This window comes from Schistocerca serialis, chromosome 9 (genome assembly GCF_023864345.2).
Source record: "Schistocerca serialis cubense isolate TAMUIC-IGC-003099 chromosome 9, iqSchSeri2.2, whole genome shotgun sequence".
Classification (NCBI taxonomy): domain Eukaryota; kingdom Metazoa; phylum Arthropoda; class Insecta; order Orthoptera; family Acrididae; genus Schistocerca; species Schistocerca serialis.
The window spans coordinates 15,730,282-15,745,072 of NC_064646.1; the positions used below are offsets into that span (position 1 = coordinate 15,730,282).

General features: G+C 45.1%; 1 protein-coding gene across 2 annotated transcripts in view; it reads left to right on the forward strand.

Moving 5' to 3' along the window:
- LOC126418562 (uncharacterized) overlaps positions 1-14,791 on the forward strand; it is a 153,324-nt gene that overhangs the window by 105,351 nt on the left and 33,182 nt on the right. For both annotated transcript variants that reach the window (XM_050085378.1, XM_050085379.1), the window contains exon 3: positions 8,134-8,298. In XM_050085378.1, the coding sequence (XP_049941335.1) occupies positions 8,134-8,298 (165 nt within the window). The remainder of the gene's footprint in view (positions 1-8,133; positions 8,299-14,791) is intronic.

A 14,791-nucleotide genomic window follows, 5' to 3' on the forward strand; every position in this document is an offset into this window, starting at 1 on the left:
TGAAAAGCACCAGTTTGCTTTTGTTCTACAATATTACTTTTATTGTGTTAACCGGTTTTCAGCTTAAAAGGCCATCTTCAGACATTTACTGAGTATTGTCATCAAAGAAGTTACTATGTTTGCAAACAACATTGGAAGAGAAGTAATACGTCTAGACTGAAGCAGAAACATACAGTAAGTAACATCTTTGGCAGTGTGGTGGTAATGCAATGAAAAAGTAAAAAATTGAAGAGTAAATAAATGAAAATGGAGTAGACAGGAAAAACTTTAACACACAATACGAACAACATGCCTGCATAACAGTTTCTATTAATAAACATAACTAATAAACTAAAACAAAATTTGTACTTGATAAGGCTACATAAGGAGGTGTAAAACACGGAGAGTGATACACAGGCCAATTAAAAGAAGAAACAATAATCAATGTAACTACAGAATACACAAGGAACTTAAGCAATATCAATAAGATGAACAGAAATAAATAAATGAAGGAAAATGGAGGCGTTTGAGGGAACATACAGTAAATGCAATCTTTGAGAGTGTGGTGGTACTGCACTTTAACATTAACATTATATTTAAAACTGTGGCTATGTAACAGTTTGCATTAAATAAATGAACAAAGTAAAATATAAACAGTATTTGATGAGACAACTACAAGAGGTGTTAAACATGGACAGTGATACAAGTAGCAGTTAAAAGAAAGACTTAACAATTGAAATTACGGTCTATATGGAATACATAGACAACTTCAGTAAAATAAAAGAACTTAATGAATACAGGAAAATGGGACTATGTAGGAACAGACAGTGTGGGAAGTAATGAACAACAGAGATGATTATATGAAGTTTGGGAGAGGTTAGGTGTTGAGCTGTGTCTGCTCATTTAGGATTAGGTCTGCAATGTGAGCAAGATGTTTGCTAATTACCAGGGCTTCCAGCAGGTTGACTTTAAGGCCTTTGTTTGCTAAGTGACGGACATAGGACACTGGTTTGTAGTTGTGACCCTCACTCAGTACATGCTCATCAAATGCGGAGTCACAATTCTACAGCCTCCAGTTGCGTTCATGTTCATGTTCTACTGTCTATGTTTTGCGTAATGAAGCGGGAGGAAATTTTTTGTGCAAATAATTTTACGCAGGATGCCATTACGGTGCGTTTATTTAAGAAACACCGTAAAATGAAATTGTTCACGCTGACTATAAGCTAACTGTTAACGGTACGAGAGCGTGGTCTGCCGCATGACTACATCGAAAGGCAACTTATGGACGGCTGCTGACTATGGCGCACAGGCTTGAACTTGGGGGTACAATCGGTACAGTTCGTATAAAACAGTACATCTTCGGTTATGGGTTGGTTGGGTTGTTTGGGGAAGGAGACCAGACAGCGACACCATCGGTCTCATTGGATTAGGCAAAGAAGGGGAAGGGAGTCGGCCGTGCCCTTTCAAAGGAACCATCCTGGCATTTGCCTGGAGTGATTTAGGGAAATCACGGAACACCTAAATCAGGATGGCTGGACGCGGGATTGAACCGTCGTCCTCCCGAATCCGAGTCCAGTGTCTAACTCTTCGGTTATGCCAAGGTTTTTCATCTATTTATTAATATCAACGTTTTTTTGGCTTCGTGTAATTACTGAAAGGTATTATTTATGACCGTAGACTCCTCCTAATGTCTGAGGGGCAGAAGGCAACTTCCGTTAGCAAATATTTATTAATAATAAATATTTGATTCGCTCCAGATTAAATGTACTTTCTCTCTTCATCTCTTTTCTGACGTCACTAGCGATTTCTGCATAGGCTCCCCATCCCACTGGCTCTGAAAGCGGAAGATGGCCAACCACCTACAGCTCGCTCCTTAATCTATTCGTACTGTAGTGCTGATACATTCACGTATGTGAAATAGCAAAATAAAATAATGTAAAATGCGCTCATATCTGCAAATAAAAGGTACATTCCAAGGTACCAGTCTTCCAGCGTTTTAAAGTGGCACAGTGGTGCTACTTCTGGCGTCACGGTGTGAGGAGCCATCGGGAACGACTTCATGTCACGTCCGGCAGTGACTGAGAGAATTCCGGCGGCACAACTGTACGTCACATATGTCCTGCGTCCTGATGTGCTACCTCTTATGCGACAGTTCCGTGGTACTATTTTTCGGCAAGACAACGATCGACCACACATAGGATTAGATTAGATTAGATTTACTTACTCCAGGATGTAGAACATGTCAGAAAAACAACAAGACATGACAAATATATACAATCCAAAAAAATAAGCTAATGTACCATTCCACAGGTCCCAAGTGGAACGATCGTCATTTTTTAATGAACACTATTTGAAAGAATCATTTTAAAAATACTAATGCACTGAATTTAAAATAAAAAAGGTTTGTTTTATTTATTTATAAGGTAATAAACGTGTAATACACCTACTATTATAATTATTTACAATGAACACATTACTGCACTTTTGCAGCAGATATATTGTACTTATATATATACACACACAAATCAGTTGGTTCTACTGAGAAATTCATCAATGGAGTAGAAGGAGTTGGTCACCAATAAATCCTTTAGGCCTCTCTTAAACTGAATTTCATTGGTTGTTAAGCTTTTTATGGCTGCTAGCAAGTTATTGAAAATGTGTGTTCCTGAATAATGCACACCTTTTTGTACAAGACTAAGTGACTTTAAATTCTTGTGAAGACTATTCTTATTTCTAGTATTGATTCCATGAATTGAGCTGTTGGTTTGAAAAAGTGATATATTTTTAATGACAAATTTCATTAAAGAATAAATATATTGGGAAGCAGTAGTTAGTATCCCTAGTTCCCTAAACAGGATTCTGCAGGATGTTTTTGAGTTCACACCACATATAACTCTTACTGCACGTTTTTTTGCCCGGAAAGCTTTAGCTTGGCTTGATGAATTACCCATAAAAATAATCCCATATGACATTATGGAATGAAAGTAAGCATAGTATGCCAGCTTTTCCATTTTTATATCCCCCATGTCTGACGCAATTCGCATTGCAAATAGAGATTTGTTGAGACGCTTCTGCAGTTCTGTGGTGTGCTTTTCCCAGTTGAATTTATTATCAAGCTGTAATCCCACGAATTTAACACTGCCCACTTCTTCTATCTGCTTGTTATCATACGTTAGGCATATACTCGTGGGACACCCCTTACAAGTTCTGAACTGCACGTAGTGTGTTTTTTCAAAGTTTAGTGGCAAGGAATTGGCTAGGAACCAGTGATTAATGTCCATGACTGTTTTATTAGCTGATCTTTCTAAGACTACACTTGATTTGCTATTTATTGCAATGTTTGTATCATCGGCAAACAAAACGAACTTGACATCTGGTAATGTTACTGCTGTAAGGTGATTGATATACACAAGAAAAAGTAAAGGCCCTAAAATGGAACCTCGTGGGATCCCACATGTAATTAGGTCCCAGTTGGATGATTCCTGATAGTTTGATACATGTCTCTTTCCTAATAACACCTTTTGTTTCCTGCCAGAGGTATAAGATTTGAACCATTTTGCAGTATTTCCATAATTTTACTTGTGCACCTCGTGTGGTGTGCATACTGTAAGACCTTCGGTACACACACCATCAGATTATTTGACTTGTCGCTCTAACGAAGTAGGCGAGTGTCAGCAATATGTCTCGTGGTCTTATCGTGGCGTGTTTATCTTCTGCCGTTGGGTCAGACGATAGAAATGCCACTTGCACGCTTAGAGTAGCAGATTGACGGTGACCAACTTTAAACAGAACTTGATTAATTTTCACACACATTTATTAAAATAATAAAAAGCATAGACATTACGTAACTTCATTCTGGATGCTGTTTACAATTGACAATCTGAAGTTCCTTTGGTCTTGGTACATTAATCTTATTCTCACATATCTCTGATACTTGGCAAAGGGTCTATACATTTCTCTTCATGGCTATGTACAGGAATATGATAATCTTATTAGGCGCAGACTGAAACTTGACTATAGACTGGTACAGACAAATGCAGAGACTGGTGCAGCCTAATGCAGACAAATGCAGACTGACTAATCGGAGGTCTGTACATTCGTTATAATACCTCGCGCGTTCAGGTATCACTGCGCGAGTGTGATCCGCGAGGAGAAAAGGTTCTACGTTAGCAGCAATCTCATTGGCTGCGTTACATATTAATACGCGGATCGGCGGGAGCAGAATTTGATCCGTCTCAAAGAAAGCGCCATCTCGTAGTGCGGAGACGGACGAGCGCTGCGCCTGCGCTGTTGTGCTTAGCGGGGCGCGCTCTAGTGGGAAAGTTGTGTACGCGCTGTCTACGCGGAACTATGTACACAACACCTCGGAAGCAAAGAAGGAAACTTCGGTTTAACGGCACGGCGACATCGACGTCGTTAGAGACGGTTGTGCACCTAGACGCGTTTCGCCTTATTTACAAGGCATCTTAAGTGAGTGTCCTGAAATATTACATGACTTTTTCGTTTTGACATGTGGGTTTCAAAGTTAAAACAGTCATGCAAATTTTTATAATAAAACGAAAAGGTACTTAGCGACCACCGTTTCGTTCATTATTTGTAAACGAAGCAGCTTTTTCACACGTAAAAAACTAGTTGAAAGCTTGCAGGTTGTTTTGTTTCGTTTTGTGGTCGCTCTGTTTTCGAAACACAGTACTGGAAACTACCGTCATCTGTGTCTAAAGTGTCTTTCGTCTTGTAAGTGTTGGTAACTTTCTCAGTTTTTGCTTTCACTTTGTTTCGTCTGACTGTATGTTTGTTGATGTAATTGCGTGTGTATGTACACTCCTGGAAATTGAAATAAGAACACCGTGAATTCATTGTCCGAGGAAGGGGAAACTTTATTGACACATTCCTGGGGTCAGATACATCACATGATCACACTGACAGAACCACAGGCACATAGACACAGGCAACAGAGCATGCACAATGTCGGCACTAGTACAGTGTATATCCACCTATCGCAGCAATGCAGGCTGCTATTCTCCCATGGAGACGATCGTAGAGATGCTGGATGTAGTCCTGTGGAACGGCTTGCGATGCCATTTCCACCTGGCGCCTCAGTTGGACCAGCGTTCGTGCTGGACGTGCAGACCGCGTGAGACGACGCTTCATCCAGTCCCAAACATGCTCAATGGGGGACAGATCCGGAGATCTTGCTGGCCAGGGTAGTTGACTTACACCTTCTAGAGCACGTTGGGTGGCACGGGATACATGCGGACGTGCATTGTCCTGTTGGAACAGCAAGTTCCCTTGCCGGTCTAGGAATGGTAGAACGACGGGGTCGATGACGGTTTGGATGTACCGTGCACTATTCAGTGTCCCCTCGACGATCACCAGTGGTGTACGGCCAGTGTAGGAGATCGCTCCCCACACCATGATGCCGGGTGTTGGCCCTGTGTGCCTCGGTCGTATGCAGTCCTGATTGTGGCGCTCACCTGCACGGCGCCAAACACGCATACGACCATCATTGGCACCAAGGCAGAAGCGACTCTCATCGCTGAAGACGACACGTCTCCATTCGTCCCTCCATTCACGCCTGTCGCGACACCACTGGAGGCGGGCTGCACAATGTTGGGGCGTCTGCGGAAGAGGGCCTAACGGTGTGCGGGACCGTAGCCCTGCTTCATGGAGACGGTTGCGAATGGTCCTCGCCGATACCCCAGGAGCAACAGTGTCCCTAATTTGCTGGGAAGTGGCGGTGCGGTCCCCTACGGCACTGCGTAGGATCCTACGGTCTTGGCGTGCATCCGTGCGTCGCTGCGGTCCGGTCCCAGGTCGACGGGCACGTGCACCTTCCGCCGACCACTGGCGACAACATCGATGTACTGTGGAGACCTCACGCCCCACGTGTTGAGCAATTCGGCGGTACGTCCACCCGGTCTCCCGCATGCCCACTATACGCCCTCGCTCAAAGTCCGTCAACTGCACATACGGTTCACGTCCACGCTGTCGCGGCATGCTACCAGTGTTAAAGACTGCGATCGAGCTCCGTATGCCACGGCAAACTGGCTGACACTGACGGCGGCGGTGCACAAATGCTGCGCAGCTAGCGCCATTCGACGGCCAACACCGCGGTTCCTGGTGTGTCCGCTGTGCCGTGCGTGTGATCATTGCTTGTACAGCCCTCTCGCAGTGTCCGGAGCAAGTATGGTGGGTCTGACACACCGGTGTCAATGTGTTCTTTTTTCCATTTCCAGGAGTGTATGTACACCTCTTCCTTTTCTTTCCATTTTTCATTTATATATTTTGGACAGGAATGGGTTTTGTGATCATCTATTGGGAGTCGTTTCTATTAAATATCTACATCTACATCTACATACATACTATGCAATCCACTATACGGTGCGTGGCGGAGGGTACCTCGTACCACAACTAGCATCTTCTCTCCCTGTTCCACTTCCAAAGATAACGAGGGAAAAATGACTGCCTATATGCCTCTGTACGAGCCCTAATCTCTCTTACCTTTATGGTCTTTCCGTGAAATATAAGTTGGCGGCAGTGAAATTGTACTGCAGTCAGCCTCAAATGCTGGTTCTCTAAATTTCCTCAGTAGCGATTCACGAAAAGAACGCCTTCTTTCTTCCAGAGACTCTCACCCGTGTTCCTGAAGCATTTCCGTAACACTCGCATGATGATCAAACCTACCAGTAACAAACCTAGCAGCCCGCCTCAGAATTTCTTCTATGTCTTCCCTTCTACCGACCTGATAGGGATCCCAAACGCTCGAGCAGTACTCAAGAATAGGTCGTATTACTGTTTTATAAGCGGTCTCCTTTACAGATGAACCACATCTTCCCAAAATTCTACCAATGAACCGAAGACGACTATCCGCCTTCCCCACAACTGCCATTACATGCTTGTCCCACTTCATATCGCTCTGCAATGTTACGCCCAAATATTTAATCGACCTGACTGTGTCAAGCGCTACACTACTAATAGAGTATTCAAACATTACGGGATTCTTTTTCCTATTCATCTGCATTAATTTACATTTATCTGTATTTAGAGTTAGCTGTCATTCTTTACATCAGTCACAAATCCTGTTGAAGTCATCTTGTATCCTCCTACAGTCACTCAACCCGTACACCACAGCATCATCAGCAAACAGCCGCACATTGCTATCCACTCTATCCAAAAGATCGTTTATGTAGATAGAAAACAACAGCGGACCTACCATACTTCCCTGGGGCACTCCAGATGATACCCCCACCTCCGATGAACACTCACCATCGAGGACAACGTACTGGGTTCTATTACTTAATCAATCAGTGTAAACAGTGATCACATAATAGACAGCATTCCGATAAATGATCACAATCCCATTTCTTTTCTAAGTATATAAATGAAAAAAAAGAAAGAAAATGAAGAGTTATAGAACCCCCCCCTCCCCCCCCCCTCCCCATCCCCCCATACAAACTCGCACACACACAAAACTTGCATCAACACGCATACAGTCAGACAAAATGAAATTGAAAATAAAAGCTGAGGAAGTTGGAACACTTACAAAATCAAATGACATTCCAGACACAGAAAATAATAGTTCCAGTGCTATCTTAGTTCCAGTGCTATGGTTCAAAAGCAGTGATTACAAGGTAAACTTCAAGCTTTCAGTTTTCCACATGATAGAAGGCTGCTTGATTTACAAATAATGAGTTACACACTGAACTGTAAGTACGTTTCCATTCTATTATAAGAAAAAAACCATGAACTTTTTAAATCTATAACCTTTATGTGAACGCGAAAAAAAAACATGTAATATTTCGGGACACCCACTGTAGACGTCTTGTGAAAAAGGCGAAACGCGCCTGGGTGAGTAAGTGAAACAAGAAACTAATGTGCAACATGGAAAAGGTCTTTTTGTTGTAAACTTGTGCAAGTTAAAGTAAATAATGTTCGTGTTCCTAAATATCAATGTTGAGATATTAAAACCTTCATCATCCAAAATATTATGGAGCAGTCATGTATATGACCAGGAAAAATGGGGAGAGGAACACAACTACAATTAAGACTACTTTCCCAGGAAGCGGAAACGCGTTTTGTGTAACTATGTAGTAGTGAACTGTTGCTGACGGCCATCGCCTTCAGCTTGTGACTCTCGCCTTCCCTGTCCGGCAGGCGCCCGCGGAGGAGGAGATGACGCAGTTCCACTCTCAGGACGCGGCCGGGCGCTCGCTCTTCGGCTACATGATGGCCGACCAGGCGCGGATCGAGGCCAGGGCTCCGGACGGCTCCGTCAGGGGCTCCTACACATACCTGGACCCCAGCGGACGCGCCATAAAGGTACCCACTACTCAGATACTCGTTACGCTACGGCACCGAAATCGTCACCACCACCTTCACTTTCAAGGATTGGGCGAAACGCCAGTTCCTTCTTTCTAAGTCCATCTTATTCATGCCATGTCTCCTCGACTCTGGCAACTCTTGCACATGTACATGTTTCACAGCTTGTGATGGTTACCGCCTCTCTGACAGCCTTTCCATACGCTCCTTTCATTTATCTCTACCACTGATCAGTCGCCTACCTAATACCCGGTATCCCCACATTTGGCACAGGTAACAGCGTAACGCGTCGTGGCAGTGAGACCTTGGGAGGTCGTAGGAGGGCGTTGGAGCCGCATCTGCACACACAAGTCACCTAATTCCTCCAAAATCCTGAGGGGAGGGAGAGGGGGTGGTGATCTCTGACGCCACGTTCAGTCACATCCCAGATGTGTTTGATCGGGTTCAGATCTGGCGAGTTTGGGGGCCAACGCATCAATTGGACTCGCCACTGTATTCCTCGAACCACTCCGTCGCACTACTGGCAAGAAGAAATGTAGATCATAAACGTGTATTCATTGGACAAATGAATGTGATTACATTTACACGCAATTTGGGTGCATAGATCCTGAGAAATCAGTACCCAGAACATCCACCTCCGGCCGTAATAACGGCCTTGATGCGTCTGGGCATTGAGTCAAACAGAGCTTGGATGGCGTGTACGGGTACAGCTGCCCATGCAGCTTCCACACGATACCACAGTTCATCAAGAGTATGGACTGGGGTATTGTGACGAGCCAGTTGCTCGGCCACCATTGACCAGACGTTTTCAGTTGGTGAGAGATCTGGAGAATGTGTTGGCCTGGGCAGCAATCGAACGTTTTCTGTATCCAGAAAGGCACATACAGGACCTGCAACATGCGGTGGTGCATTATCCTGCTCAAATGTAGAGTTTCGCAAGGATCGAATGCAGGGTAGAGCCACCGGTCGTAACACATCTGAAATGTAACGTCCACTGATCAAAGTGCCGTCAATCCGAACAAGAGGTGACCGAGACGTGTAACCAATGGCACCCATACCATCACGCTGGGTGATACGCCAGTGTGTTGATGACGAATACACACTTCCAATGCGCGTTCACCGCGATGTCAGAAAACACGGATGCGACCATCATGATGCCGTAAGCAGAACCTGGAATTATTCGAAGAAATGACGTTTTGCCATTCGTGCACCCAGGATCGTCGTTGAGTACACCATCGCAGGCGCTTCTGTCTGTGATGCACCGTCAAGGGTAACCGCGACCATGGTCTCCGAGCCGATAGTCCATGCTGCTGCAAACGTCGTCGAACTGTTCGTGTAGATGGTCGTTGTCTTGTAAACGTCCCCATCTGTTGACTCAGGGATCGAGACGTGGCTGCACGATCCGTTACTGCCATTCGGATAAGATGCATGTCATCTCGACTGCTAGTGATACGAGGCCGTTGGGGTCCAGCACGGCGTTCCGTATTACCCTCCTGAACCCACCGATTCCATATTGTGCTAATAGTCATTGGATCTCGACCAACGCGAGCAGTAATGTCGCGATACGATAAACCGCAACCGCGATAGGCTACAATCCGACCTTTATCAAAGTCAGAAACGTGATGGTACGCATTTCTCCTGCTTACACGAGGCATCACAACAACGTTTCACCAGACAACGTCGGTCAACTGCTGTTTGTGTATGAGAAATCGGTTGGAAACTTTCCTCATGTCAGCACGTTGTACGTGTCGCTACCAGCGCCAACCTTGTGTGAATGCTCTGGAAAGCTAATCATTTGCATATCACAGCATCTTCTTCCTGTCGGTTAAATTTCGCGTATGTAGCACGTCATCTTCGTGGTGTAGCAATTTTAATGGCCAGTAGTGTAAGTTAAAGAAGACAGATATGTTATTTGTTAAATGCTTGTCAGGTCACGTCAGTCAACACTACTACTTGTACTGGTCTAATCACAGTGATCTTACTCGTAAATATGAACATCCTTTCTTTTTTATAAGCGGCATTCAAATTACGCTCTGTCACTAGTGTAATGTAACAGTAACGACTCTGTTAACTCAAAAACAGTCGCCAAAACCGTTGGAACACATATATCCCATTGCGACACTAGTCGGTCGATTCCATGTTTGAAGAAGCTGGTAGACTGCTCTCGGATCCAGGTCTGGACCCAGTCACACACTTCGTCGTCGGTTGCGAATGAATGTCCGGAATAGCTTGTTTTAGAGGTCCAAACACATGAAAGTCACACGGTGAAAGGTCGGGACTGTACGGTGGATGTTCCAGCATTTCCCACCGAAACTGCTGCAATGTCGTCTTCACTTCATTGGCCGTGCGTGGACGGGCATTATGAGACTCAGACTGTACCGAGCGCATACAGCCTTCATCCGTCGATACATTTCACGGCCTCCAACTCCCTCTGCCGCCAAAAATCGAATCACTCCTCGTTGTTCCTGCTTACTCGCCTGCATGTTAGGTAGTGGACGATAACTTGCGTGACCACCTTCTCTTCGGCGTGAAACCACACTGGCGCTACGCAACATCACAACGGTGCGCACGCGCCAGTCTCTCTACCAATAGGCTGCGCCACCATGCCCGCAGTTACGTGGTGCCACCTTAACGTGTAAGGCAAAGGTAGCCGCACTGACCAGGTTTCACTTGAATGAACCTCATAGATCAGTCTGATTATGATCATAACGATCGAAACCGATTATTGAATCAACAAATTTGCGATCAAAGACTGTTTTGGTTTCCAACTTTTATCAGACATTTGATCGCTGATACCTTCAAGCGGCTCATGTCACCCTCGTCATATACAATTAAGTGACCACCGACGGATACGACTGAAATACTTCAAAGATTTCTTATAGGGCTTTTAGCCGTATCAAGTGGTTAACAATCGTACGACCTTTCGGCTGAGTTCCTCTCGGTCATTGACGTGGTGGTAACTGACTGCCGTGTCATGCATCAAAATGTCTTCCTTAACGCGATTACAGTCACCGCCTCATTGGGCGCGGAAATGCCAGAAGAACGCCTCAAAGAAGAGAGCGGTAATCCGGGGTTGTTGACGTTTTGTGACTGAGTGGGCCACAGCTCTGTAAGGCCCACACCATCGACGACACTGCAGTCCGTTATCCCTTGGCAATGGCCGAAGAGAACTCGGCCGAAAGCTAATGTGATTTTAGAAGTGTAACGCAGCTGAAGGCCAGGAGCGTTTTGTTAATACGAAACTACTTTCATTCACCGAAATATTTCAGCTACGAAATGTAGACTGTTGAAAGGCGAATTACAAACGTACACTACTGGCCATTAAAATTGCTACACCACGAAGATGACGTGCTACAGACGCGAAATTTAACCGACAGGAAGAAGATGCTGTGATATGCAAATGATTAGCTTTTCAGAGCATTCACACAAGGTTGGCGCCGGTGGCGACACCTACAACGTGCTGACATGAGGAACGTTTCCAACCGATTTCTCATACACAAACAGCAGTTGACCGGTGTTGCCTGGTGAAAAAGTTGTTGTGATGCCTGGTGTAAGGAGGAGAAATGCGTGCCATCACGTTTCCGACATCGATAAAGGTCTGATTGTAGCCTATCGCGATTGCGGTTTATCGTATCGCGACATTGCTGCTCGCGTTGGTCGAGATCCAATGACTGTTAGCAGAATATGGAATCGGTGGGTTCAGGAGGGTAGTACGAAACGACGTGCTGGATCTCAATGGTCTCGTATCACTAGCAGTCGAGATGACAACCGTCTTATCCGTATGGTTGTAACGGATCGTGCAGCCATGTCTCGATCCATGGGTCGACAGATGGGTACGTTTGCAAGACAACAACCATCTACACGAACAGTTCGACGACGTTTTCAGCAGCATGGACTATCAGTTCGGAGACCGTGGCTGCGGTTACCCTTGACGCTGCATCACAGACAGGAGAGCCTGCGATGGTGTACTCAACGAAGAACCTGGTTGCACGAATGGCAAAACGTCTTTTTTTCGGATGAATCCAGGTTGTGTATACAGCATCATGATGGTCACAACCGTGTTTGGCGACACCGCGGTGAACTCACATTGGAAGCGTGTATTCGTCATCGCCATACTGGCGTATCACCCGGCGTGATGGTATGGGGTGCCATTGGTTACACGTCTCGGTCAACTCTTGTTCACACTGACGGCACTTAGAACAGTGGACGTTATATTTCAGATGTGTTACGACCCGTGGCTCTACCCTTCATTCGATCCCTGCGAAACCCTACATTTCAGCAGGATAATCCACGACCGCATGTTGCAGGTCCTGTACGGAACTGTTCTGCATACAGAAAATGTTCGACTGCTGCCCTGGCCAGCACATTCTCCAGATCTGCCAAAGTACTGCCCTGGCCAGATCTCTCACCAATTGAAAACGTCTGGTCAATGGTGGCCGAGCAACTGGCTCGTCACAATACGCCAGTCACTACTCTTGATGAACTGTGGTATTGTGTTGAAGCTGCATGGTCAGCTGTACCTGTACACGCCACCCAAGCTCCGTTACACTCAATGACCAAACGTATCAATGCCGTTATTGCGGCCAGAGGTGGTTGTTCTGGGTACTGATTTCTCAGGATCTATGCACCCAAATTACGTGAAAATATAATCACATGTCAGTTCTAGCATAATATATTTGTCCAGTGAATACCCGTTTATCATCTGCATTTCCTCTTGGTGTAGCAATTTTAATGGCCAGTAGTGTACTTTGGCAATATACTACACTTTTTCTTATATATGATTTCCGTCGTCATTCAGCAAGGAACGTCATCTTTGAAAGAGTGTGACGCTAGTAGCAATTCAGAACTTCACATCTGTGGTTGAGACAGCGTAAATGATTGGATGCGGAGAGTATATTTACCCTATATCTTCGCGTCAAATCTCTCTCCATACACACTAAAGAACCAAAGAAACTGGTACACCTGACTAATACCATGCAGGTCCTCCGGGAGCACGCAGAAGTGCCGAAACACGACATGGCATGGACTCTACAAGTGTCTGAAGTAGATCTGGGGGGAATTGATACCGTGAATCCTGCAGGGCTGACCATAAATCCGTAAGAGTATAAGGGGTTGAGATCTCTTCTGAGCAGCACGTTGCAAGGCATCAAAAATATGTTCATGTCTGTTGAGTTTGGTGGCTAGCGAAAGTGTTTAAACCAGCAAGAGTGTACCTGGAGCCATTCTGTAACGATTCTGGACGTGTGGGGCGTCGCATTGTCCTGCTGGAATTCCTCAAGTCCGTCGGAATGCACAATGGATATGAATGGATGCAGGTGATCAGACAGGATGCTTACGTACGTGTCACCTGTCAGAGTCGCACCTAGACGATTCAGGGATCCCATATCGCTCCAACTGCACACGCCCCACAGAGCCTCAACCAAGGTGAACAGTCCCCTGCTGACATGCAGGGTCAATGCATTCATGAGGTCGTCTTCATACCCTTACACGTCCATTCACTCGATCCAAATTCGAACGAGATTCATTCGACCAGGCAACATGTTTTCAGTCATCAACAGTCCAGTGTCGGTGTTGACAGGCCCAGGTGAGTCGTAAAGCTTTGGATTATGCAGTCATCAATGGTGCACGAGTGGGCCTTCGCCTCCGAAAGCCCGTATCGATGATGTATCATTGAGTGGTTCGCACGCTGGCACTTGTTGATGGCCCAGCATTGAAATCTGCTGCAATTTTCGGAAGGGTTGCACTTCTGTCACGTTGAACGATTATTTTCAGTCACCGCTGGTCTTTTTCTTGTACGATCTTTTTCCGGCCGCAGCGATGTCGGAGATTTCAGGTGTCACTGGATTCCTGATATTCACGTTACACGCGTGAAATGGTTTTACGGAAAAATCCCCACTTCGTCGCTACCACGGAGATATTGTGTCCCATCGCTCGTGCGCCGACTATAACACCACGTTCAAACTCACTTAAATATTGATAATCTGCAATTGTGGCAATAGTAACCGATCTAACAACTGCGGCACACACTTGCTGTCTTATATAGGCGTTGCCGACCGCAGCGCCGTTTTCTGCCTGTTTACATATTTCTGTATTTGAATACGCATGCCTATACCAGTTTCTTTGGCGCTTCACTATATATATATATGGCGGTAACTGCACAGTAGAGTGTAGTTCTTACTTTTTTTGTATTTTGTTGACGGGCGAGTGTCTACCGCATACTTACCTACAACGGCGCCTGCATTGTAGAGGACGAAATTACTTTTACAACATATTTAGCTCTAGGATGTAGTGTTTTGTGTGAGTTAGTGTGACTACTATTTTTTCACATATCGTAACTATACATACCTTATATATACCAGTAACACAAATGAAACAAATTGGAAATTAATTTGTATATGTATCGCATCGACAACTTTTTCAGCGTCTATGATATAAAGCACATAGCCCTGGCTAATTTTGTACATTATCAAAATTTATATGCTGATCATCACAG